Source organism: Chlorocebus sabaeus, chromosome 18 (assembly GCF_047675955.1).
Source record: "Chlorocebus sabaeus isolate Y175 chromosome 18, mChlSab1.0.hap1, whole genome shotgun sequence".
NCBI classification, from domain to species: domain Eukaryota; kingdom Metazoa; phylum Chordata; class Mammalia; order Primates; family Cercopithecidae; genus Chlorocebus; species Chlorocebus sabaeus.
Window position 1 is genome coordinate 25,590,096 of NC_132921.1, and position 26,973 is coordinate 25,617,068.

The 26,973-nt window shown below is 37.8% G+C and overlaps 1 protein-coding gene across 3 annotated transcripts in view; it reads right to left on the reverse strand.

Moving 5' to 3' along the window:
• Positions 1–1,877: 1,877 nt before the first annotated feature.
• The window catches only part of RAB27B (RAB27B, member RAS oncogene family), a 170,604-nt gene continuing 145,508 nt past the window's right edge, over positions 1,878–26,973 (reverse strand). For all 3 annotated transcript variants that reach the window (XM_008014029.3, XM_008014027.3, XM_008014028.3), the window contains 5 exons: positions 21,592–21,763; positions 19,878–19,963; positions 14,900–15,003; positions 10,859–10,982; positions 1,878–9,726 (listed from right to left, as the gene is read on the reverse strand). In XM_008014029.3, the coding sequence (XP_008012220.1) occupies positions 9,537–9,726; positions 10,859–10,982; positions 14,900–15,003; positions 19,878–19,963; positions 21,592–21,744 (657 nt within the window). In that variant the 5' untranslated portion in view covers positions 21,745–21,763 and the 3' untranslated portion in view covers positions 1,878–9,536. The remainder of the gene's footprint in view (positions 9,727–10,858; positions 10,983–14,899; positions 15,004–19,877; positions 19,964–21,591; positions 21,764–26,973) is intronic.

Consider the following 26,973-nt stretch of genomic DNA (forward strand, 5'->3'; position numbering starts at 1 on the left):
CTAAAAACAAATGTCCATTAACAGATAAATAGGTAAACAAAATGTGGTACACTTATATATTAGAATATAACTCAACAATATACAAGGACCAGATCACAAACAAATATATACAATAGATAAATCTCAAATCCTTAAGTGAAAGAAACCAGAGGGAAAAAGAAGATATGCTATACAATATCATAATGACAGAGAACAAATTAGTAGAGTTGACCTTGAACAACACGGCATTGAACTGCAAGGGTCCACTTATATGCAAATGTTCTTCTGCCTCTGCCACCCCTGAGACAACAAGACCAACCGTCCTCTTCCTCCTCTTCCTCAGTCTGTTCAGTGTGAAGACAAAGGTGAAGACCCTTATGATGATTCGCTTTCACGTAATGAATAGTGAGTGTATCTTCTCTTCCTTAGGATTGTCTTAATAACATTTTCTTTTCTCTAGCTTACTTTATTGTAAGAATACAGTATATAATACATATACCAAATATGTGTTAATCGAATGTTTATGTTATCAGTGAGGCTTCTGGTCAACAGCAGACTATTAGTAGTTAAGTTTTGGGGGAATCAGAAGTTACATGCCAATTTTTGTCTTCCTGGTTAGGGAATGGTCTGTGCTTGCAACCCCCACATTTTTGAAAGGTCCCGGGGACAGGAGTAGAAGGAGGAAGAGACTACAAAAGGGCACGGGGAAACATTGGAGGCCATAGCAATGTTCAGTGTCTTCCAAATGGTGATGTTTTTCATGGGAACATTCCATGGCAACAGTCATTACATTATACAGTTTAAATATGTGCTATGTATTGTATATAATATTTGCTTCAATAAAGTAGTAAAAGACATGAGCACTGTTATTCTACAATCCACCCAATCAGGTTCTCTGGCAGGATTCACTTATTTTTCTTTCAACGAATATTTATTGATCACATCCTATTTGCCAGGCACTGTTCTAGATGCCAGGGCTACAGTAGTGGGCAGTCTGGGTGGGGGGGTAGACAGGGAGAGGCAGGGAAGAAAGAAAAAGTCTTTACCTTCATGGGAATATATTCTAGTGAGGAGGGACAGATAATATAGTCAGAGGTGTCTGAAGAATTGAAGAAAAATAAAGCTGAGCCTATGAATAGGGAGTTTTAGGGATGACAGTGTGGTTGCAATTTTAAATTGGGTGATAATTTAACAAATGTTAACTATAGATTTGCAATTTAAATAGGAGAGTAAGACTCAGTATCATGTAAATCCTTACCTATGCAATATATTTTGTCATATTTCCTTTGTGTAAATCGTTCCTTTTATTTGATTAGTAAGTTATCCTTCCAGTTCTTTGAATGCTGAGCAGTGATAGCGAACAAGGTTTTGGAATCTGTATCTCAATTCCCTCCTGGGTCTAGTTTCCCCAATATACTGAGAAAGCCCATATTCTCTGCAAAATGCATTGAAAGAAAAACTGCGCCTAGGTGGTTGAGTTAAGTGGTCTTGCTTGGATCTCCCCTCTTGGCTAGAGGAAATACCGCTGGAAGTAAGGGGAGGAGAAAGGGTCCAAGGTTGCTCAGAGTCGGAGTACTCATAATTCAACTTTCTAAACAGCACAGCTCCAAATCACCCCTTCTGGTTCACTTTCTCTTGAGAGTGAACGAGCTCATGATGTAACTTTCTCAGGGGTATCAATCGAAGAGATGAAGTTCTCTCTTGTAATCTTGCTGGTTTTAATTTTTATCCTTTTGGTAATGGACAGTCTTTTGTCTTTCTCAGAGAAATGGTCCAAAACTATGATAATTGCAAAAGTCAGATTACCATCACAAAACATTGAGTACCTATAATACAGCTTTAGTTAAATCAATTAGTGTATAGGCTTCCTAAGCTGTAATGCAAGTCATCTAAATGAGTTTCTTTTTTTTTTTTTTTTGAGATGGAGTCTCGCTCTGTCGCCCAGGCTGGAGTGCAGTGGCCAGATCTCAGCTCACTGCAAGCTCCGCCTCCCGGGTTTACGCCATTCTCCTGCCTCAGCCTCCCAAGTAGCTGGGACTACAGGCGCCCGCCACCTCGCCCGGCTAGTTTTTTGTATTTTTAGTAGAGACGGGGTTTCACCGTGTTAGCCAGGATGGTCTCGATCTCCTGACCTCGTGATCCACCCGTCTCGGCCTCCCAAAGTGCTGGAATTCTAAGAGAACAGCCATGCTCATACTATTATGGCTATTCTTTCCCCACAAGTAGCAATCCATATTAGAAATGAAATTCTCCTTGGCATGGAGAACTGTGAATAATACACCTTATACATGGCTTTAAAAACAGAAATTCTATCATTACAGTGAATGTCCAGCAGCTCTATTTTTTTTATCTTTCCTTAATATGGGGCATGCTATGACTTTTCAAAAATTCTATAAAACCATTAAGAAAAATGAGTTCCCAGTTACTTATCCTGAATTATTTAAGATGAACTCAGTGGGCAAAATATTCTGCCCGTGAGAAACAACATTATTGCTACTGGGGAATAAAGTTGAGAGAATAGTGTCAAGGATTTATTTGCCTGCAGTGGGAAAACTGTTTATCTTTAAATTAAGAACTCATCATTATCTTGGCAAAGCCGATGTAAGTGACATATGGAGGGAGATCTACTCTGGGAACAAGTCAGCCTTTGCAAATGAACATTGTAAAGGAAGCTCTACAGTTGTGGTCTGGAGTTGGCCTCGAACGCCATCTTTCACCAGTGTGCCACTAAGGTAGATACCACCACCCGCTCAGCATTTTCTTATGGAGAAGAAATAGGTTATATTACGTGGAAGTGCTTATGTACTAGGGAACACTTCAACATGTTAACTGCTAAGTTTAATAATTGTTTCCTTCAAAATCATTTTAAAAATTCACTTGCAAAGCCCAGTCTTTAAATAATTAATGAAAAATTTGAAGAGATAAGTAAAAATCGCTTTGCTAAGTCCAAATCACTTATTTCCTAGTTCTGAATGGAATCAATTTTTAATGTGATACGAGTTCCATACTAATATTGGTTTAATGTTTCCCACTCACCATATACTCAACTTCAGCACAGCGATAAAGTTGCTTTGAGTACAGAAAATAATTGATAAAAATGCAGTTTTTTATTTGAAAAGTGTGCAGAAACAATCACTGAATACATTTCTCAACCATAATACTCAAACCCAGACAACACAAAAATCATTGGATGCTATGATTTCTGAAGCCACTAGAACTTTGGTACAACAAAATAATGACCTAACAGTGTGCGTCAGGAACCACAGTCTATTAAGGGGCATATAGAATAAAAACTCCATGTTTATAGCTTTTTTTTTTTTTTTTTTTTTTTTTGAGATGGAGTCTCGCTCTGTCGCCCAGGCTGGAGTGCAATGGCTGGATCTCAGCTCACTGCAAGCTCCGCCTCCCGGGTTCACGTCATTCTCCTGCCTCAGCCTCCCAAGTAGCTGGGATTACAGGCACCTGCCACCACGCCCAGCTAGTTTTTTGTATTTTTTAGTAGAGACGGGGTTTCACCATGTTAGCCAGGATGGTCTCGATCTCCTGACCTCGTGATTCGCCCGTCTCGGCCTCCCAAAGTGCTGGGATTACAGGCTTGAGTCATCGCGCCCGGCCCCCATGTTTATAGTTTTAAGTTACATTCATAGCACTAGACAAAACAGATCTGTGTAGAAGACAGACAAAATAATCAAACGTGCTTAGCCTAAAAATAAGGATAATATTACTTGAAGGTAAACTGTTGGGATACAATGAAGCACTTCAGTGTTATATTAGAACAACGTCTACTTTTAACACACTAAAGCAGGATAATTTATTTTTTAAAAAATAATTTCAGATACAATCAGTATCTCTTGCAAGGCTATGGACACAGAAGCCCTATTTGTACATGGAAGATTTTGGCCAAGTTGTAATATACTACCTAGAATTCATTGGTTTCCTTGAAATAAATACAAGATGACATACATATTTTGTCAGTAATGAGATGTATTAAACATTTTCAATCAAATACAATGACTTCAAGTTGCCTGCCCATTTTTAGTTTTTAATACTTCTACTGTACTAAAATTAGTGTGTTTTCCTTGCTATGATACCTCTTTTCACATCAAGCAGTTTAAATTATAACTGTGGTTTTTTATTAGATTTTAGTTTGTGAATAGTGTCTATTTATGAAATGGAACATAATTTACAAACCACTTTCTTATACATATCTCGTTTGAGCCTGACATGAACTCTGTGAGGCACATATAAACACATACAGGGTTTATAAGCCCTATATGAGGATAAATCACTAAGCTATTTAATGACCTACTCATGGTTCCCAAGTTGTTCTTTCTGGCCACTTTCCTTTCTACAACACTAGGTGTTTTCGCAAAAAGCATTTGAAAACAAAATCACCTGGAAAAAGAATAAAGATAAGCATATGTTATTACTTTTCTAGGAACAGAAACTATTTTAATATGCCAACAGACATAAAGACAGAAGCCACTGATTAAATAAGGGATCCATTAAGTTAAGGTCAGACATGCTTGCTCCTACAGAATTTGCTAATAATCCTTGTAGACAAAGTCAGCTGAGGGATGTTAGCCATTACTTCCACAGCCTGCTGGAAAAGAACCAGGAAACCCACTCAGTGAAAAGATGATTTATTTGTATATTATTTTTTCTGAAAAGATGACAAAATAGTTCCACTATTCTGGCACTAATGTTTTTGCTTTTGTGTTAGTGATATTCTCTCTATATAGGAAATGAGAAAATATCTCAACCATGGACTGTTGATACAAAGAACTCTGCAGGAAAACGTCTTTGTGATGGTACTCCTTGTGATGGTACTCCTTGAATCAAGTGCTTTATGAAAATATCATAAATCTAATTTTTCTATAAATTAGAATTATATGCAATAAACAAAATATCTCTAAGTGTCCCATATTTTTATGCCAATAACGAAATGTTTTTTGTTCAGATATTTTTACTAGTTTAGTTCTAAGGGCATAAACCTCTACTTGGTAGAAAAAAATGGACACATATCTGCTATGGATCTGGTTACAAAAAAAAAACTATCTGTTACTAGGTCTGTCTTTATTCGGACTCACAATCAACCTTCTCAAAATCGACCTTTGAAGTATGACCTTCTCCAGGTTCTGCTGTATTCAAGGGCACAATTTAAACAACTTTTAACTCTAATTATCTTTATAGTTCTTGCATGACAATGTCATTGTAGTTGGGTCTCCACCCAGAAATTCTAAGGCAACAAATTTATAAAATTCTCTATATATCCAATCAAAATTTGTATCAGTTTTACTTTATGAGACAAGCAGCTTCATGGATTTATAAAGCATTGAAACAACACTCATCCCAAATAATAGCCTATATCCATTTTCATGTATAAGAGCTCAGCACTTCCCCCAGAAATAAGCTGACATCACCTTGGTTAAAGATCCAGAAGAAAATATAGCTTATGGTGAATTCTTAGACAACTTTTGCAAACATAGGCAGCATCTTGGCATCTTAAAAAATGATAAAGCTTTCTCTAAAATATTCAAATACACTAGACTTCTTTTAATGTCTTAAAGCTTGTTAGTAGAGAGGAAAAAACAACTCTTCTATCACTTTGGAAAATACCAGCTCTCAGATCTTATTTATAAACAGTTGTTATGTATCTTAGGAAACCAGAGACTTGGAATATTATTTCTTTATAGTTGAGTTTTAGATTATAAATCCAAAATCCTTTACGAATGAGGATTTTCCCCTCAAATGCTTGGTGTAATATTCAATAAGGAAAGAATTATGTGCCCTTTTTTAAATGAAGAGAGATGCAGAACAATGAACAATCTGTTTCATGAACACAAGGTTATATACTATGCTTAACTAACCACTGCACCAGTTGCACAGTACTGCTTCTCTTTCTAACTGCTGCACTCACTCCACTGGTGAAGAGATAGACAAGCTTCATCAAATTTGTTGATTCCCAGTGTACTCAATTTACAGCTTAAAGAACATCATATTGTGGCTATTAAATTATTTTTAATGTAGTCTTATCTTTCTCCATGGTCAAGTATCTCTTTCTTACAAAGGGGACAAGAAAGGGCTGATTAAATTTCTTGCCTGGTTCATCTGCCTGTACAGGTTGGCAAAGAACAATTTATAGTAGAAGGATGACAAAGACACCTATCTGGTTAAAAATAACATAAAATGTTTACTTTAGAAATGGCTGGTTTTGAATATTTTGCAGGGCAATAGCTGATAATACAAAAATAATAGTAAATTGGGAAAGTGGTAACTCGCAAGAGTTTTAAAACTCTTACAGAGAGACCCACATGCTCAACTCTTGACATTTAGTATTTTCTCTGCGAATCCTTGATTTCTTATCATCATCAGACCAAGACAAACATTTTGTTCTCTGGATTATTTTTGATAAATTTTTCAAAGGATCTTTCTTTTGCTACCCTGTTAGGTGCCCTTGTACCTAATCACAGCTAGGAGTCTCAGGTAATGCCAACTTCATAAGAAGTAAGTGAGGAGACCAACAGAAGGTGGTTAAACTCTCCAGATTCCAATAAAGTCACTGCATCCCTTGGTGATAATATCAGAAGATCTTTAGCTGTGTTAGTGTCTCTGTGAGGGTTTCCTATGATATAACGTTATAGGAAATGAGCTATGTGGTTGGAGGCAAATTTGGTCACAGAGGTATCTGAGGCACTGAGTTACAGCAATGTAAACATCAAACCAGTATAAATACTCCGGAAATGGTTTCTATATCAGAAAGGAGCTTCATGTACATTTTCAACATTTCTCCTAAATACAGTATGTTTTACTAAAGCATTGGGAGATACTTAGTAACAGGACATATCTTAGCTAAAAATACATGCTATTGTGGGGTAAGTTAGGGGATTTGGAAATCTTTAAAGTAGTCTGTATACTTTATGGCACCAGATCAATTTGAAATTGTAAAATGAATTATACAGAACTATTAATCCTGAAATAATGAGAGAAAGAATTTCTAATAATGATTACATAGAATCTGGGGTCAGGTGTCAAACTTTATGGATAAATTTTTTTTTTTAGATCAAGCATTTATTTATAAGTAGAACAATATTTTAAATCAATTTTGTCACTTCTCATTCCTTTTGAAATTATTACCCAATAATTGTTACTTTTACAGGAATACCCCTGTAATTATAGGTATCATCAGCCTCTGCTTCATGCTACAGCTATCAAATAATGATCTTAAAACAGACCCTGAAAAAACACTCATTAAATAACTGACAGTGACAGAATCTTGGCATAAGTAAATCAATCATATAACTGAAAATGAATAGAAACAAAAAGACATATCAAAACAGAATACTTTTAGAGTTTTATAAAGGCTTCACATTCCTGATTAAGGAAATGCAGGGGACATTACAATTTGAATCCAAAGAAAAAATTGATATAATGACCACAAAAGTTCACCAAAATTTGCCACAGCAGTGGCAATATAACTTGTTCCTGCTGACTTTCCTCCCAGAAGAAACATCTTAAATGTTAGCTTACAGTTTTCTATCTTCATGGCACAGGCACTGAGATAATGAAGAGCATCCCAGAGGAAACAATATGGGAGGGAATACCCAGCCACGATCCATCTTAGAACCTGTTGCGATGCTGCAGAAATCAGAGGAGCTGCCCAATTAATGCTGAGAATTTCATCGGGGACTAACAGCATGAAAGCTTTCAAATTATTAATAATTTGATTCATGGCACATTTATGGGTCTAGTCCATCCTAAGAACATTATAAAGAGACATTTCCTTGTATCTGTCTGTGTTTTTGAAACTGAATCAATACCAGATAGAAGTTGGTAGAGGGAAGCTGAATGATGGAATGGGATTTTTAGGGTCTTCAATGTGTATAACTTCACAAAAAATATGCACAGAGTATGAAAAAAGTAGGTTTGATGGGAAAAAAATTATAGGACAAGGAAACAGCCTGTCAAAAAATTGTATGCTCATAATTTAAAAAATGAAAATATATTGTCTTTCTTATTGGTAAAATTGACTGAATAAATAATATTTTGATAGGAATGGCTTGTGTTTATCAGAAACTAAGATCAAAAATTAATGTAATGTTAGTTTAGACACAAGGACAGAATAGGCCAATGAAAAATGATTTTGTTATTTTTTTTAGAAAGAAAAGGAAGCTTTACATTTAAAAAAAATACTGGCCAGTTTTTTGGTGAGATAAGATGTAGGTCCTTCCTCACCCAACCCCCCAAATACAGCTCAACTATAGGTGTTTTGCCTTTGGCAAAATAAAATCTATTGTAATATAGAATGAGGTATTATCAATTTTTATGTGATTAATGACATGAAAATTCAGAGTGACCACAGAATTGATCCATAATTGTTCCAAAGTTACTGATCAACAAAGTAACACACCTGCAATTCTGCAGCTGATTCAAAGTCAGGAATAAGTGGGATTTGGAGGGAAGAAATACGATTTAGAGTTTCCAGTGCTTTTGTAAACTAAAAGGAAACCTGCAATAATTGTCACTTTTTGTTTCATATCACCATAAAATATTTATCTAAAAAAAAGTTTTCCTTGACTGTATTTTAAAAGAGATTTAATAAACCGTAACTGTTAATTTCTCCTTGTGACTATTTTATCAGCATGTGCTAAGAAAAAACGAAATGTGAAGCTGAACACCAAACGGATTTCCAAAATTTTGTTTGAATTGGAAACCTCTGGAGTTCTCTGAATACCAGCTGATAATGTCAGTTTCTAATTGGCTTGAGTAAAATTTGGCTAAGTAACCCTTCCAGACATCTCTAACAGATACATTGAATTTCAGCTGTACAAATGCCAATTTCTCGTACTTTCATTTTTTTCCCAGGGTATTTGTCTTGTACTTTGTCATTTACAGTTCTGTTCTTGTCAACGTGCTATATATTAAGAATATAAAGATAGCATTATGACACTATCTCCTGCATTTTAGCAGAAGTGTGACATTTACCTATTTGTAACCTTATCAGTAATCTATTCATTCTAGTACAGCTTATTGGGTGTACACAGCATGTCATTCTTAATTGGCCAAATAGAATTCTTCATTGTGTATCCATTTTTAGTTAATACGTTTTCCCCAATGCAAATCTAAAAGTATACATCTGATTCAATATAAGAAGTAAACCCAACCTTTTAGAAATTCTTGTTTCTGTGTTCTCCCTTTAGTAGCCCACCCTTTTCTCCAATGTGACAGGTAACTTGTTCTGATTTAAAACTCACTGATATTTCTTCTTGTATGTTGTCTTATATACTCATTTTCTCTATAAGAAAAACAAATTGAGTATCCATGATGATGAGATCACATGTGGGAAATCTTTGATCTTGTTTGAAATGGTCTCGAGGATAACTAGTCAATTCTTTTGAACACTGTTGACTATTCTGGTTTCTTAAAATAGATTTTCTGGCAGAAAAAGAAAGACATGCCATTGTGCATGGTTTACTCAATGACAATTGTGTGGTTTGTCATTGTTTATAAAAGTAATATTTTGGTGGGGTTCTTGATGTTCAGTTTCTATTTAGAGTCTAGCAGATACATTTCTTCTCTGGTGGCTTTTCCCCATCCAACTTTCCAGAATTTCCACCATTGACAGTATCAGGGATTTGTGTCTTCTCCACACACTGTTCCATTCGCTTCATGATTAAGTCCAAAAGGGTTTCTACAGCTTTCTCCACATTCTGTCCAGTTGCTGCACTTGTTTCAAAATATGGTATGCTAGCATAGAAAGGATGACAAATATTTTTGAAAGAAAGAAATCAGAACAGATACAGCAAGATGTACAAGTGAATCACACATGCAAAAACGGCTGGCTGAGAGATTGTGAAATAATTATGGTTTTGCTGGCTAAGTTGGAAAGCATCCTTGTTTTTTCCTCAGTGAGTGAAAATTGGTGAGCTGCTCTTTATTATGATAATAACCAGTTTTGTGGGCAAGGAAATTGACACAAGAAGTAGTCAGGAAGTTGAAGCCAAGGCATTATCACTGCTTAAAAACTTAGGAGGGGAAAAATATCCCCTGATCAATAAAACTACTGACCAACATTACTAATAAAATACTGCTTCCCTTCCACTCAATTATCTGGAAATCTGCTTTAAAAATAGGTATGCATTGAATAAGGATATTCATGTGAATACAGTCAATGTTTATTTGGATTTAAAAGTTTCAAGAAGACATGTAAATTGTACAGCTTTCAGAGAGAATTCTTCCATAAAAAAATGGTAGATATGATAAAGCTGCTTTAAATTAAAAAAATAATGACAGATTCTGCTGTGGAAGTCAATTTATAATTACATGGGGTGCTGTGTCTGTTTTTTTTTGTTTTTTTTGGTGTTTTTTTTTTTTTAAGCTGTCATTCAAGCTCAGCTGGGATAAAGACCACATTTTCATGCCCATGTCAGGGATTATTCCTTAGAGTTTTACATCTATTGATTGAGAGGCAGAAGAATACAGTGTTTAAGAGCATGAGCTTCGATCTCAGACTGCCTGGATTGAGTTTAAGCTCTGCCTCTGCATTAACTCACTGCATGGGGTGGCCTTCCATCAGTTACTTAATCTCTCTGTGACTCAATTCTTATATATAAAATGGGATAACTCTAGCTATGATGGGTCAAAATGAGTTAATGTCTAAGAACTGTTGGTAGCACATTATAGGTATACAGTAAATGTTAGGTGCTCTTATTATTAAGTAATTCATTAATACATCACACATATCTTGCTGAAAGATTGTTTTAATCCAGGTGCTGTTCTTGGTTAAGGGGATTTCTTCTAATATCAATCTAATGTCTCTGCTCCATTTGTTGAAAAGCAGTGTGCGAAGTCACATGCCATCTCAGTGTAACTGACTTACCCATATTTGTCAGCCAGTTCCCGAGCTTGCCGTTCATTGACTTCCCTCTGGTCTGGTAGGTCTGCCTTGTTGCCAATTAATACTATATCTGGATTTTCACAATAAGCATTTGCTTGCAGTTGGCCTTGCAAAGAAAGCAGATGGAACCAGCAAATTATTGATAAATAAGTGATGTGAAATGACTGCTCATATTCCAGATTCCTGATCTAATTGTTCATCTCCAGTGTGGTTGCTCACTAGTTATATTAGCCAAGTTACTTCCTCTTCCCAGTCACAATGTGCTTATCTATTAAATGGAGATAAGATCCCACAAATTGCAGATTATGAAGAGGACTAATAATATATATGAAACACCTGTATTAATACCCAACATTTAGTAAATGTTAGGTGCTTTTATTATTAAGTAATTCGTTAAAACATCACATGTGTTCCTTTAGAAGATCTTTTTAATCCATGTGCTGTTCTTGCTTAAGGAGATTTCTTCCAATAATCTATATGAAGCACCTGTGTCAATACCAAACATTTAGTAAATGTTAGGTGCTTTTATTATTAAGTAATTCATTAAAACATCACATATATTCCTCTGGAAGATCTTTTCAATCCATGTGCTATTCTTGGTTAAGGGGATTTCTTCTAATAATAGATATCAAGTTGCTAGCACATAGTAAGTATTCAGTAAATATGGAATACATCTGGGAAATGCTCTCTGAAATGGCCATAACTACTTCACACCATTTGTTCCTGAAATATAGGTGGAGGTAAATAGAACATGATTTTTAAGTGGATAAATTTGCTTTTTCCTTTAGGAAGTTGCTACCTTTCCTTTCCCTAATCTTTGAAGTGATGATTTATAGTGTGGAACATTTTTTAATCACTACAAATTCATGTAGAAAAAATTTTAAGACAAGTAACTTGTTTTTCTCTTTTCTCCAAAAACATTATGTGTTGGGGGGAGGGGTGAGGAGAGAGAGAGAGAGAGAGAGAGAAAAGAAGGAAGGAAGGAAGGAAGGAAGGGAAGGAGGGAGGGAGGGAGGGAGGGAGGGAGGGAAAGAACTTTAGTGAAGTTAAAGATGTGCTGAGATTCACTTCAATACGAGCAATGGGCAAAACCAGAGACCACATACAGGGAGGGAATGGAGGGAGAAAGGGAGGGAAGGGTGAGGAGGGGAGGGAAGGGCAGGTCAGGGAAGGAAGTGAATAGTAAGAAAAAAAGGAAAAAAAATAAGAAACCTGTCAAGCTGTGTTTTCGAGGTTACAGAGGCTGCTCTAATGTCTATCATAAGGCAAGCTGTGTGCTACCTTGCCGAGACTAGAGGAAGAAGACAAAGAAAGGCTTACTCTGTAACACCAATCACTTGGGTGTTAAAATTAAAGTGTTATTAGGCATGACAATTAATTATCTTAAATCCCAGCAATATCCTTCTGGAGATGTTTAAAAACAAGGGAGACTCTCATCTGCCTTGAAAAAGGATAAACAAACCATTCTCTGAAAGAATTTAATAAGCTTATTATCTCCTTGTCTCCTCAGAATCTAATGCTACCACCAAAATTTGGGTAACGAAATACAGTATTAAATGGAAATAAAGGACAGATCCTAAGATAAACATTCATTTGGAGAGGCAATTATGAAAGTCAGAATTTGTTTCCCCATTGGTTACAAGGTTATTGAACCCACACTGAGAGTGTTTCTATATAATTATTATATAGAATAGTGAATTATATACAAAATATATTATCAATTTTGCATAATATGTAGTGATAAGAAATGTATCTATTTTGAGCATCTACTCTATGCCAGGCACTCACCCAGGTGTGGCATATCGCATTGAAATAAAATGGAGGCCGGGCGCGGTGGCTCAAGCCTGTAATCCCAGCACTTTGGGAGGCCGAGACGGGCGGATCACGAGGTCAGGAGATCGAGACCATCCTGGCTAACACGGTGAAACCCCGTCTCTACTAAAAATACAAAAAACTAGCCGGGCGAGGTGGCGGGCGCCTGTAGTCCCAGCTACTCCGGAGGCTGAGGCAGGAGAATGGCGTAAACCCGGGAGGCGGAGCTTGCAGTGAGCTGAGATCCGGCCACTGCAGTCCAGCCCGGGCTACAGAGCAAGACTCCGTCTCAAAAAAAAAAAAAAAAAAAAAAAAAAAAAAGAAATAAAATGGAAAATTCTGCACTTTCATAAGAGCTTACATTCTAGTAGTAGGAAGCCTCAAAAACACAAGTAAGCCAAAAATACATCGCATCATGTCAGGTGATGGCTGGGACTGAATGAACTCTAAAACGTGTTGAGGGGATATAGAGTGATGAGTACTATTTCTGGTGGGGTGGTCGGTCAAGAGACAAATAAAGTTTGGGTAAAACTTGGGAGTGTAGAAATGGTATGGTTTGGAGCCATGTCTCACGTTGAAATGTAATCCCCATTGTTCGAGGTGGGGCCTAGTGGGAGGCAACTGGATCATTGGGGAGGATTTCTCATAAATGGTCTAGCACCATCCCCTGGTGCTGTTCTCATGATAGTGAGTTCTCATGAGGTCTGGTTATTTAGAAGTGTGTGGCACATCCCCTTTTGCTCACTTGGTGCTCCTGCCATGTCAGATGTACCTGCTTCCCCTTCAGCTTCCATCATGATTGTAAGTTTCCTGAGGCCTCCCCAGAAGCCAAGTAGATGCCAGCAACATGCCTCCCATACAGCCTGCAGAACTGTGAGCCAGTTCAAACCCTTTTCTTTATAAATTACCCAGTCTCAGGAATTTTTTTACAGCAAGGCAAGAATGAACTAACACAAAAAGTAAACCAAAAAATACATAACACATTATCAGGTGATGGCCATGAGCTATAAAGTGTGTTGAGGCGATACAGAGTGATGAGTACTATTTTAGATGGGGTGGTCAGTCAAGAAATAAATAAGGTTTGGCCAGAACTTAAAGGGAATGAAGAAACTAGCACAGGGCTATAAATGGGAGAAGAGGAAACAAGATAAAGAGAATGGCAGGCTTTTCGTATTAGGAATAGCATGGGACCCAGTTTGGCTGAAGTCTAGTGAGCTTGGCCCGAGTAAGAGGGAACTAGGGAGGAAGCCCAGACATCATCACAGTGACCTTGCAGGTAAGTGAAGGACTCTGGATTTTATTCCGGGTAAGATGGAAAGTTACAGAAGGACTTTGAGCAGGAGAAAAACATGATCTAGTTTTTAAAAAATACAACTCTAGCTACAGATGGCCCAGACAAATCTGGAAATAAGAGCAGCCCCATAGGACAACTCAGCTGTCCTGCTACTTGTATATCCTGCTAGGATCAAAATTCTTATTTGTAATAAAAAATGCAAATGAAATATGCCCTTTATTACTACATCAAGTAAAACATAAAGGAAAATTCCAATACTTCTCTCCTGTGTTGACGTATGTCAATATGACTTTAGTAATTTATTAGGCAACATTTCAATTTGTATTATATCGAAGTTTCCACGGAGGCTGGAGATTTGTCTTTACACAGTTTCCTCACATTTGAACCATTTTTTAAAAAGTAAAATTCCCAAGCAAGCTGACTGACCAACACACGTGCTGTGCCTCACCTTATCATTATGCGACTGGTCTGCTCTGGTTTCATGCCTAATTAACCCACTAGTGTTTAACACACCTTAAGTGCCAGTGTCCCCTCAGAAAATAGTGCCAATTTTTCCTGTGATCTCTCCAGGTCAAATGTAGTAGCTCACTTAGGTTTAAGAAGTCCTTCAAGATTTACTGGAAAAGTGGAATTAATGGCCTTTCAATGACAATAATAAAGATCTTAAATACAAGTGGTGATAAAGCAACATACACTTCCTCTAAAAATATCAAAGGAAAATACAATTCCAAGCTACCTAGGGTGGTTCACATAAAGGCTACCACTTTGAAGGTGACGCAGTGACACAGGCAACACTAAACTCATGACTTTGAAAGTGCATCTGTGGTACCCAATCTGGTTTCATCTTGTAAGACCAACAAGCACCTAGGGCAGTTGGGTCCCAAAGCGGCCAATGCACATTACTCAGTCCCACTTACTCATCCAGTTTCTGACGTTTAAGAAGCTCTGTTGACTGGTGAGGTCAAACATTAATAAGAAGCCCATGGCGTCTCTGAAAAATGCAGTGGTGAGACTCCGGAACCTGCCGAGGAAACACAGTGGGTAGTTCTGAAAGTTAGTCCACATAACTTTGACAACAACACAAACAACAGTTTCCCTTTCAGGCATGAATTCTCCGTGGCTAGCCCTTATGGAATATCCTAGGGGAATGGGAATGTGGGCAGAGAGACTGCTGAAGAACGAAGGGAGAAGATTTGGTTGCACATTTTTTTCTAAGACCACTTCCTGCCTTTCTGATCTCACAGCACTTTATACACACAGTTTGTAACATTATTCACGGATTTGCTTACACAGCTTCTTGGAATCTTTTCAGCTCGTGGGCATTTTGTGGTCCACGATTAAAATGTAAAGCACTTTAGAGTGGGGACTTCAACTTATACTTTCCATCTTTCTTGTCTGTGCCCAGAAGAAAGCTTGGCACACAGTAGCCTGAAAATGAATGCCTGTGATGATGTGAAGGAAACTGCAACTTGTTAGCTACAGGAACTGGAATTCTTTTGTAAGGAAAAATATTGATGACAAAACTCTTTTTAAAAAGCACTGTTTGGGGATAAAACTGACCTTCAGGTTGGCATCTAGGATTCACGAGGAAAAGGAAGATGATTGAGGGACGGAGTGGATGTCAGGACAGAAAAGAGACATAGTCATTGGTGAAAGGAGGAAAGAACTCTCATTTCTAATCAGGATTTTGGAGAATTTGCTCTTTCGTGTGCAATGCAGTTTTCCCTGCCTGGTCAGCTTTCCATGCCCCCACCCCCGACCCCAGTCACCACCAACCATCTTTAGTGAAGTTAAAGATGTGCTGAGATTCACTTCAATATGAGCAATGGGTAAAACCAGAGACCACATACAGGGACCAGAGAAGGTTTTGAATTTGGCAATGGGATTTTAGAAAGGCACACAACTTTGAACTAGAGATATGCTTCCTATCCTAAATGTTATTCTAATTTTTGGTCTCCTATTTTAGCTAATTTGTAGATCCTTTGTGTTGGTTTCCTCCGAGGTCTACTGTTGACCCCTCTTACTCTACATACATTGACTGGAAAATCTTATCCCCTTCCCTGGCTCACTTGTAGCCTGCATGTTGAGAAGCCCAAAATTAGAGATCTAGAGGTTTCCTGCTTTTCACATTAGATGCCTAATTACTTGTTGGATATTTCCTCCTGGAGGAAACTCAGGCACCTCCAACTTCATACATCCAAAACCAAACTGGCCACTCTTCCTAATTTCTTTTTCCATTTATACATCACCATCCTTCTGGTTGCCACGATGTCTGGTTGTCACCTGATGTCTACAGTTAACACATATCTTTTGACCTGCTCATTTCTGTCCATCTACTCTACCACTGTTCTACATTCAAACCCATTCTCTCTCACCTGGACAACTTCAACAGCTTTCTCATTAGGCTTCCTGTATCCAGTTTTGTTTGGGACCCTACTCCTATCACCATTCCATTTCTTCCCATAGATTATATCAATGCTCTACTAATGACATTTTTAATGATTAGACATCACTTGTAAGCTAATGCACAAACTCCTTACAAAGCTGGCAAGGCTCTGCAGGAAGTGATCTTTGTTTATCTATCCAGCTTCATCCCTTTGACTACCCACAGACATGCTGATCTTTTAGTTCTTAGAAACTTCACTCTGCTCCCCTGGGCTTTCACATATGCTGGTCTTTCTGTGGGTTACCTTGTCTTAGTGCTTCTTTTTCTTCCTACCACTTTGTTGAGCCTGGATTGTACTCACTCATACATTGTGCATGAGTATATAGATAATGGTATCAGAGGAAATATCACTTTCCCAAGGGGCCTTCCCAACACTGCATGTGGGCTATGCGCTCCTCCTGGTGGGCCTGCCTACGTCTTTGTTTTCCTGTTACTTTCCTAAGGCTCCATTGCAATTGTTTATTCATCCAAATTCTATCCTAGACTGTAAGCTCCAACGGTAAGGGAGCTGTGTTTCTAACTTGCTATCCATCGTATTTTCATGGCTCAGAACATGGTATTTGCTCACTAAATATTTGTGAAGTTAAACAGTGCAAGAGAAAGAAAGAAACAGTAAAATATATGCAATTATTAGATATGTAAATGACTGCAACAGAGAATGATACTTTTCATATAAAAAGATGGGAGAAGAGATATTTTCACTGCTATTTATTTCCAAAGTAGGATTTGTTTGTAGGACATCATCATGATCTAAAAATGTAGAGCAGAAATACCAAAAAAATTTATTCAGTTTTTTCTTGTGGATTTGTTTCTACCATTCCTTGGAATCCCACAGAGATTACAGTGCATTGATTGAATAGTTATCCCTCTTTGGAGACTAGCTGTACCCACAAAATTGTCTCCTACTTGACCATAATTGTGTCATGCCAGGAAAACTGCTCTTTGTTCTCTCCTTAAGTGTGTGTGTCTCATTTGAGGACAAGAGTTTGTGTTATTTCCTCTCATTGCCCAGAGCATATGACAAAGTTACTGAAAAACGTGCTTGCCATAGTGATCTGATTGGGGCAAACAATTTCTCCTCCATAGCAGCATGGATAGGACATGCTTATTTCAGAGGAGTAACAGACATCCTGCTCTATTCTGTCCAGTATCTTTGATATCCCCCATTTCCCCCACGAGGAGACTAGTAATTCCTTTCCAGCCTCCCCCACCCATCTCATTCTGTCTATTGAGTCAGCAGGGTGGAGGAACCAGTGAAACCATGTTCCAAAGAGTTAAAGAAACCAATGATGAATAGGAATTGAGTTTGCAGGATGGCAGATAAAGAAGGAAATAACTTGCTGAAACACTGAAACTCCCCCTGCTTATGAGATAAGTGAACTGGCTGAAATCGACTGGAACTGATATGGCCGACTGGAATCTGTACAGAACAAGCTTGCTAATGTCACAGCCTGAGTTTCTACCACATGTTTCATACTAACTCCCCTTGAATTTCCACACGTGACCCCTGAGATAGAATGCAGAGATAAGTGCCCATGTCCAAGGACTTTGCAGCCCTCCCCTTTCCTTCCACGAATCACCTGTTAATCTCAGAACCCATTCCTTCCCCAACCTTTTCTAATAAAAATACTCTTCAAAAAGCCAGAACAAAAAGACAGATTTGAGCTTGACCCTCCTGTCTCCCTGCAAGTTGATTTGCAATAAAACCTTTCCTTTTCTCAAAATTCAGTGTCATAGTATTGGCTTCCAGCACGTTGAGTGATGACCCCCTTTTGCTCCAGAACACTAGGATCACAGAAGAAACAGACCCCAAAGCCACATTATCACTCTTCCCCCTCACTGGGAATGAAGTCTGTGCCCTGTATCCTTTAAGTTTCCATAAGGGCCATGCGTTTTCTCTTCCTTCCCATGATGTGACTTCTGTCAATACCCATTATCTTACATGGATTGCACAGCCAGATGTCCTTAGGCATGGGGCTGAGGTGTGAGGCTTTATCTTGCTTAGCTACACCTTATATATACACAGAATGCAAAATTCTCAGGGGATGAATAATCTAAGTGTTCCAAAGGCTGCCCTGAGTATTCCCCATTTCTCCCCTAGAGCAGCTGCCTTCAGGGGACAGACAGAGAAGGCTGCCATCATGCAAGGCTGACATATCATGTGCGAGGACATATGGGAACCACATTTTCTTATATTACTTCAAAAATGAATTAAAGTGCTCTATAAAACATACATCTTTGTGACAACAAAACTGACATATGAACAGAGATTCTTGTGAGGAATGGCTTCAGAGGAACCAGCAGTGTTGAAGGGTGTGTGTAAATGGAATTCACAGTCAAAAAAGCTAACAGAGAGGGCCCAGCACCTCTCCTGGCGTTTACACTCACTGAAAGCGAGAACGCTTTGGATGCATTTCAAAGACGGAAGTGTTTACAAGCAGAAGCATTCTAAGACATACGATGCAGGATTTGGAGGTATGTGCCTTCTAAATATCCTCTCTGCCAATTTTTTGCCACTTTTAATTTAATCTAATATTGAAAAGATTCATTAGCTTGGGGTCTTTTGCACTTTGAAATCTTGGATCTTTTTTTTTTTTTTTCATCTGACAATAGAATAGTACCTCCAGCTCTGAGGAACTAACACTACCGAGTATTAGCTTGGACACTGTACCAGAGACAATGCTCCAGAGACAGGCAAGATCTCCACACCTGTAAAGATGACAATTTCGTTGGGGTGAGAAGGCTCCAAGTGAATCAGTGAACAACAGTTAAAGACAGAAATAGAATGTTCACTTTATGACAAGGTGGCAAATAATTATTTTAGACCTTAAGGGTGAAATAACTGGTGTCTGCAGTAGTTCAGAGGAAAAGTGAGTTTGTTTCAGCTGGGATGTTCAGACAGGCTTCATAGAGGGGAGGAAATATGAGCTGGGCCTGGTACAAGGAGAGGATCAGAAAAAGTGGGAAAAGAGTAAAATATTCTAGCTGGAGGGCAATTGTTTATGATCAAAGTCTGAAAGGACAAAGCCAGTCGCACAGCATGGGACAAAGAGGCTGTGTTGAAATAACAGAAAGAGACAAGGAAGATCTTAACACCCTTTTTTCAACTCCCTCTTCAAGTAGCACTTACAATGGCGTTAATTTCCCATCTTCATTCAACTAAATTCCAGAGAACCTTTTTTTCTTCTAAAAAGTGCAAAGACAGTGCAGAGCAAGAATCTTCAGAGAGATTTTTGAAAGTCTGATTTTTGAAATTCGTACCAACTGCACTTGGCTACTGTGATTAATTAATTACAAATCATTTATTTTTATTTCTGGATACAAATGTCTATTTTGAAACCAGGAGAAGAGTTGCATATTATTTCTTTTTCAAATTCACATACAGCATTCATTTTAAAGTAAGTTTTTCTAAGCTATGTGTAGCTACAAATAAAGCAATTTACTATTACCGCTCTTGTCCCGCAGTGTCCCAAAGCTGAAGATGCACTTTAAATGCTTTCCCTGAAGATCCATTTGGTCCTTGTGCATTATAAACCTGAAAGACACAATGTTCATTAGTTGAGGTTGCTTTGGATTTTGTCAATACTCAAATTCTCTGAGTTCACTCAGCATGTTTTTTCTCAATTACTATAATCAAAGTTCATAGTGCAGAATAAATATTTGCTCTATATTTTTTTCCAGAATTATCACATGTACTCTCACTTTTAAATGTCAAGTGCAAGTATGATTTTCAACACAGTTTAGGCATATTGCAAACTTAAATTAGACACCTTCTGTCATTTCCTCATGAGGCAGCAAACATCAGATTTAGGACCCAAGTTCTAGGTTCAAACACAAACTCTTCATTTAACCTCTTTGAGTCTTATTTTCTTATCTCTAAAATTGAGATCCATAACCCCTTCCTGATTTACAGAGTTACTTCTAACTGCAAACTTCAGTGAAATCACAGATGTTAAAGCATTTTTTTAAAAACAGTAAAGTGCTTTACAAATACCCGAATATCTTTTACTGTAAAATGGACTTTCAAAATGACTTAGCCATGAAATATGCACAGGATTTCTCAATAAGTTGACACAGGACATTTCAAGCCTTTCTTCACTAGTCATTTAGTCAAAGGCTCTTTTTAGGTAAGTTTAATTTTTAAAAAAATTCTGGCCTTTTTATTGTTTAAGCAAAGCCTAAAATACTTAATATTTACTCAGTTTCCTTAAGTATAGTGTAGTGAATATGTTTTAAAGGAAAATTTCTGCAAGGACATATACCCAGACACTGGAAAGGAGAGAAGGCAGAAAAACCCTGAATGGGTTGTCAGGGAGTTTGCTAAGCCTACACAACCATGTATTGACTTTCAGATCAGGTCCAGCACAATATAAGAAACCATGATTCAACTTCCCAGGCAATGGCTTCCAATTACCATTTCTTTTGTTTTCTTTCCCAATTCTCAAGGAATGAGTAGATTTGTGACATCAGCTTGAAGCCACAGCCATCTTGGCAATCAAGGATACCCAGGGTGGCAGTAAATCTGGCTGAGCTTCTGTGCCTATGCTACACATCTCACATGTCACAATATCCTTATTCCTGTCAATAGTGTCTAGCATAGGAGAAGGAAGTGGTTGTGATTCTCACTTAAACTCTCTTATCTTGGAAAATAGCATGATTGGTGTCTCACATTCTGTTCATAAGAAGCCAGTGATTGATGGCTCAGTCTACACATAAATAAAAATGCAGCAAGAACTTAGAAAAAGCTCATGTTCCAGATATTTGCCAATCATACTTTTAACTTCTTTCTTAAGAGTGGGGAAATGATCACTTGCTCTTATTGAGGACTTTAACTCAGGTCAGAGTTAATGTTTTTAGATTCTAATAATTCAAGTTTTGAAAGATTTCTTAAGAATTTGTAGAAAACACACTATACAAATCAGTAAAATGTTGATTTGGATTGCCTTGTATACTTTGGGAGACAAGAGAGTGCCATTTAATACTTTTCTAGGAAAATGTTATTTATATTTGAAAAGTAGTAAATAATATTCTAAAATAAATTAAAATGACAGGTTATGAATGTCATGTGACAAAAGAGACTCCAGTGCAATAAACATAGCTTCTTCATTCTTATTTTATATAGGGGGATGAGTGACAAGGTTAGCAGTACAATTAAAAACTCACCACACGTTTTTCCCGAAAGTCTATTCCTACTGTAGTGATGAATTTGGGATTGAATTTATTGTCTGTGTATCTATAAAGAAATGTTGTCTTCCCCACCCCTGAATCTCCGAGGGCCAGGAGTTTGATCAGATAATCATAGTCTCCATCGGTCATAGTGATGGTCTTGGTCGGTCTGTATAGGAGAGGGAAAACAAGTATGTTTTGATTAAAGTTGATTTTCATTTGGTTTATATCAAAATACAACATAAATTTAATTTTCAGGGTTAAAAAGTCAAATACTTCTATTCTGCCATATTCAAAATTAACTTGATCAAAGCAGCTTTAGGGGTGAAGGCACATCTAGTATTTTACTCAGTACAAATATTTTTACATCATATCACCTCGTATGGAAAAATATGCAAAATATCAGTTGCCACAGTGTATTCGTCTGTTCTCATGCTATTGTAAAGAACTGCCTGAGACTGGGTAGTTTATAAAGGAAAGAGGTTTGACTCACAGTTCAACATGGCTGGCGAGGCCTCAAGAAACTTACAATCATGGCAGAAGGAGTCTCTTCACAGGGTAGCAGGAGAGAGAATGAGAGCTGAGCAAAGGGGGAAGCCCCTTATAAAACCATCAGATCTTGTGAGATCTCACTATCATGAAAACAACATGAGCAGCATAAGGGTAACTGCCCCCAGAATTAAATTACCTCCCACTGGGTCCCTCCCACGAAACATGGAGATTATGGTAACTACAATTCAAGATGACATTTGGGTAGGGACACAGCCAAACCATATCACACAGCAATAGTAGAACTTAAAGTAAAAAGTCATAGACTTGTGTTTTAAAACCAGTGCATTTGGGATTAGGAGGATGGTATTAGGAAGAGGAGAGAGTCACAGGGAACAGAAAACCCAGTTCAAGATGATGCAGATATCCTACAGAAAGACATCACTTATAGACAGATAATGGAAGAAAAAAGCAGAGGGATATGTTTTGCATCTATCCATGCAGGATGAGCCCTCTATATAATTTGTATACAAATTATTCCTTTTTAATTTAAAACATTTAACAACTGACATGACAAGCTTTAATCCTGTACTGGTAACACCGAGAATACCAGGACATGTATTTGAATGACACAATTGCCTACTTGGTGAATTCTCCACTCTTGAGTTGAGCGAAATAATTTACTGCTCAGTACAACTTCCTGAATCATGGGCTATATTAATAGAAATGGGTCATATCTCATGTGAAGGAAGGCCTATGCAGATTTTTCTAGAATGCAAAGGTTTATCTCAGTATTATGTGAGAGGGAGGAAGACTTCCCCACTCTCGAAGATCCAGAAAACACTGTATTCTTTAAGCATTCTGGGATAATTAAAATTAAATTTCAACAACAGCCTATTCTATGGACATGATATGGTTAGAGTTTGTGTCCCTACCCAAATCTCATCCTGAATTGTAATCCCCATAATCCCCACATGTCAAGGGAGAGGCCAGGTGGAGGTAATTGAATCATGGGGGTGGTTTCCCCATGCTGTTCTCATGATAGTGAGTGAGTTCTCACAAGATCTGACGGCTTTATAAGGGGCTCTTCCCACTTTTGCTATCTCTCTCTCTCCTGCTGCCTTGTGAAGAAAATGCCTAGCTTTCTCCTCACCTTCCGCCATGATTGTAAGTTTCCTGAGGACTCCCCAGCCACGCTGAACTGTTAGTCAATTAAACCTCTTTCCTTTATAAATTACCTAGTCTTGGGCAGTTCTTTACAGCAGTATGAAAATGGACTAATATGGGACATATCTAAAATTACTAGATAATTCTAATAAATTTTTATGTGTAAAAAAAATTGGTACATGTACATGTACAAAAAATTAAAACAATTTTTTTTGTTTTTATATTGTTACTTTAGTCACCTATCAAAACTGTAAACTTTTATGTCTTTGGGTAAATAATGAGGAAGAATAGAATGAGGTACTCATCAAATAATCCGGTATCATTATATTATTTGGAATATTTGCATTGCTTTACATTATACTTTATTATGAATGTATGTTTCTTTCGTGAATTAATGCTTTTTGAGGTAGGATGTTTTTAAAGTTGCAAATTCATACTTTTACTCTAAAGCTTTACTGCCGTATAACACATTTTCTTCACTAGTAGAGCTCTCTAGATGGATTTTTGCTGACCATCGGTGTTCTCTTTAAAAAAAAGAGAAAGAAAAAAAAAAGATCTAGACAAAGCATAATCATTTCTTAGGAAGAGATCCATAGCGCCCATCAAGACCAGTCTTCCTTAATAAAAGGATACATGTCTCAATTATTGCCATGAAGGATACACATGTCTCAATTATTCCAATATAGACATTGGAAAATGTCTATATTGTGTGACTGCATAGAATTGACTGGCATCGACCTTCCCTGGCTTAGGTGATCCTCCCAACTCAACCTTCCTGGTAGCTGGGACTACAAACACATGCCTCCAAACCTGGTTATTTTTGTGCGTATTTTTTGTATAAATGGGGTTTCACCATGTTGCCCAGGCTGGTTTCAAACTCCTGGGCTCAAGTAATCCACCCTCTTCAGCTTCCCAAAGTGCTGGGAAGACATGAGCCACCACACCCAGCCTGGTAAAATATTTTACCAGGACTGTATCATTGAATATGTTGCTGCTCTTATTCTTACTTGCTGCTCTTGGTCAACCCAAATGGGTAGCTAAAGGAGTTTTCTGCTGAAGTGGTATGATTTCCCCCAACACTTAAGGTCTATTATCACCATCACTCTACCTTTTTCTCTCTTCCCCTAAACTTGCTCATGTAAAACTATTTTGGAGGGTGATAATGTTTGTCATTTCACCAGCAGAACTGGATGAAACTGTTAATTTTCAGAAAAAAAGACAGTGCTTAAATTTATTCTAAGATATTAGTAACTAAAGCCAAATTCTTCCCTAGGCAAGAGCCTTAATTTTTTGAGCAGAGTTTTTGGGGTGGGGGTGTGAAATTGAAGACACTAGATTCTGTGGCTCCCTGAAAAAAATGAAAAGAATGGAGTCAATAAGACACACCTACATACTTTAAAATTTTGCTTAAAGTTAACTTTTTTTTTTTTTTTTTTTTTTTTTTTTTTTGGCAAATGTGTGTGTATGCATGCGTGACAGTCTCAAGAAACGTTAAGTCATGAGCAAATCTAGTTAAATGTCTTCAATACATAGTGTTAGGCCCAAAGATGAAAACTTTAAAAATGGAAGTTCTAGTCTAGCTTCTGACAAGGTATGAATTTACTTAAAAGTGAAATAAGGATGTGAGAAAATACAATGTAATTTTGCAAGATAGAATGATTAATTGATAAATGAGTTAAATCCTGGTTGTGTTTTCAATTCAAACAAAACAGTGTCTTCATGGACTGCAGTGATCCAAGAAGACTGCAGAGGAAGGAAAATTTGCATTTAACCTTATAGCATGGAGGGGAATTAGACATGACGAGAGGAGATACAGGACCATGGCATGAGAGATTACTTTCCACTTGTAGAATGAGAACACTACCACTTGCCAACTACATGACCTATCATGTTTTCCTGATTGGCAGGCAGACTGTTCTCTGTTGTTTGCACATAAACCTGCCTGGGGCAATACTGGTGCTACCTCCTAGTCAAAGTCTAATCCAGAGTGAACAATCCAGGCTAACACAAATCAGTTCCACTGTGGCCCACACTGCCTCTTTGCTATAAGTGGGTGCTGGACACTTTATGACATTTAACACAAATTCCACCTGAAATGAATGCAAAGCTTGGCACTGTGGAAAAATCTTTATTTTTCCATAGGCTATTTGACATATTAAGCTAGGTATGAGATAGTTCACTTCTAAGCTTCTTTCAAAAATGAATTTTACTTCTTCTTTTTTATATCACTACTCTCCTCTCTCTCTCTGTCTACCTCTCTCAACACACACATACACACAGACACACACACAGACACAGTATTTGGCTCAGCTCCTCTTTTTATTATTGTGTGATTTTTTTGAATCCTAAAATCATATAGCCTCAACATTCTATTGTTGGTCGTTGGCATGGCAAATACACCATAAAAAAAAGTCTTGGCAAACTTTCCTAGAACTGGGCTAAAAAAATGATGTGGGAAGGATCAAAAGGCTGACAAGTTTAACCTTTTGTTTATTCCTGCACAGTGGCTGATGGTCTTGCTGGTTCTTGGTTCTGTGGATATAAAAGGGAAGAAAAGGTCAGAAGACTACAGTGTTTCAGGAAATGCATCTCACTCAGTCCTTATCGTGGTGTCACAAGCTGTACCACAAGAACCAGGAGGACTTTTAGATACAGAGGAGCACTTCATGGGAAGGCGAGGGGCTGAAAAGAGTAGGGAAAAGAACTGAAATGTATCACACCCATGAGGCTCTGTTTAATGAATAATTGTAAAGGTAAAAAGGAGCCCAAGTAATCAGGTGGTGTAGCCCCTCAATTTTTGGATGAGAAGTCACATGCAGAGAAGGAAAATCCAAGATGATTATTATAATTTGAAATACAAAGTGTGTTAGATAGGAACAAGGTAGGAATATTTTTATTTTATATAGAAAGGGAATTTTATCCTGGATATATGCAGAAACAGAATTTCCATAGCTAGAATATCTCAAATGAAGTTGCCTATGGATTCACTCTTACCCACTCTACCTCTCAGCTCCCCCTATTTTTGTTTAATGTAAGTTCCATTAGCACAGAAACTTGATCTCTTTTGTCTACTGCTGGATTCACAGAGCTCAGCTCAGTGGCTGTCATATAGAAGGAGCTCAATACATATTTGTTGAGTGTATAAATTTATTTAAGCTATCTGCAGTCATGCAAATGTCATGATTAATGAAATTAATCTCATGAGCCATTTGTGGAAGAGGTATGCATCCCAGTGCAAGGACTTGGATTCTCCCTTCTTATCAGTGAGGTGAGTGTTTAGATTAAAGGATCACTGTAGTGCTTTCCAGGTCTGGCTTCCTGAGCTCGTTTTTGTTTTCTTTTCTTTTCTCTTCTTTCTTTCTTTCTTTCTTTTTTTTTTTTAGATGGAGTTTCACTCTTGTTGCCCAGGCTGGAGTGCAATGGTGCCATCTCGGCTCACCACAACCTCCGCCTCCCGGGTTCAAGCGATTCTCCTGTCTCAGCCTCCTGAGTAGCTGGGATTACAGGCATGTACCACCACGCCCAGCTAATTTTGTATTTTTAGTAGAGACGGGGTTTCTCCATGTTAGTCAGGCTGGTCTTGAACTCCCGACCTCAGGCGATCTGCCTGCCTCGGCCTCCCAAAGTGCTGGGATTACAGGCATGAGCCACTGTGCCTGGCCTCTGAGCTCATTTTTCTCTTAAGTTGCACAAGAGTACAAAACCTTCTCAAAATAGAATATT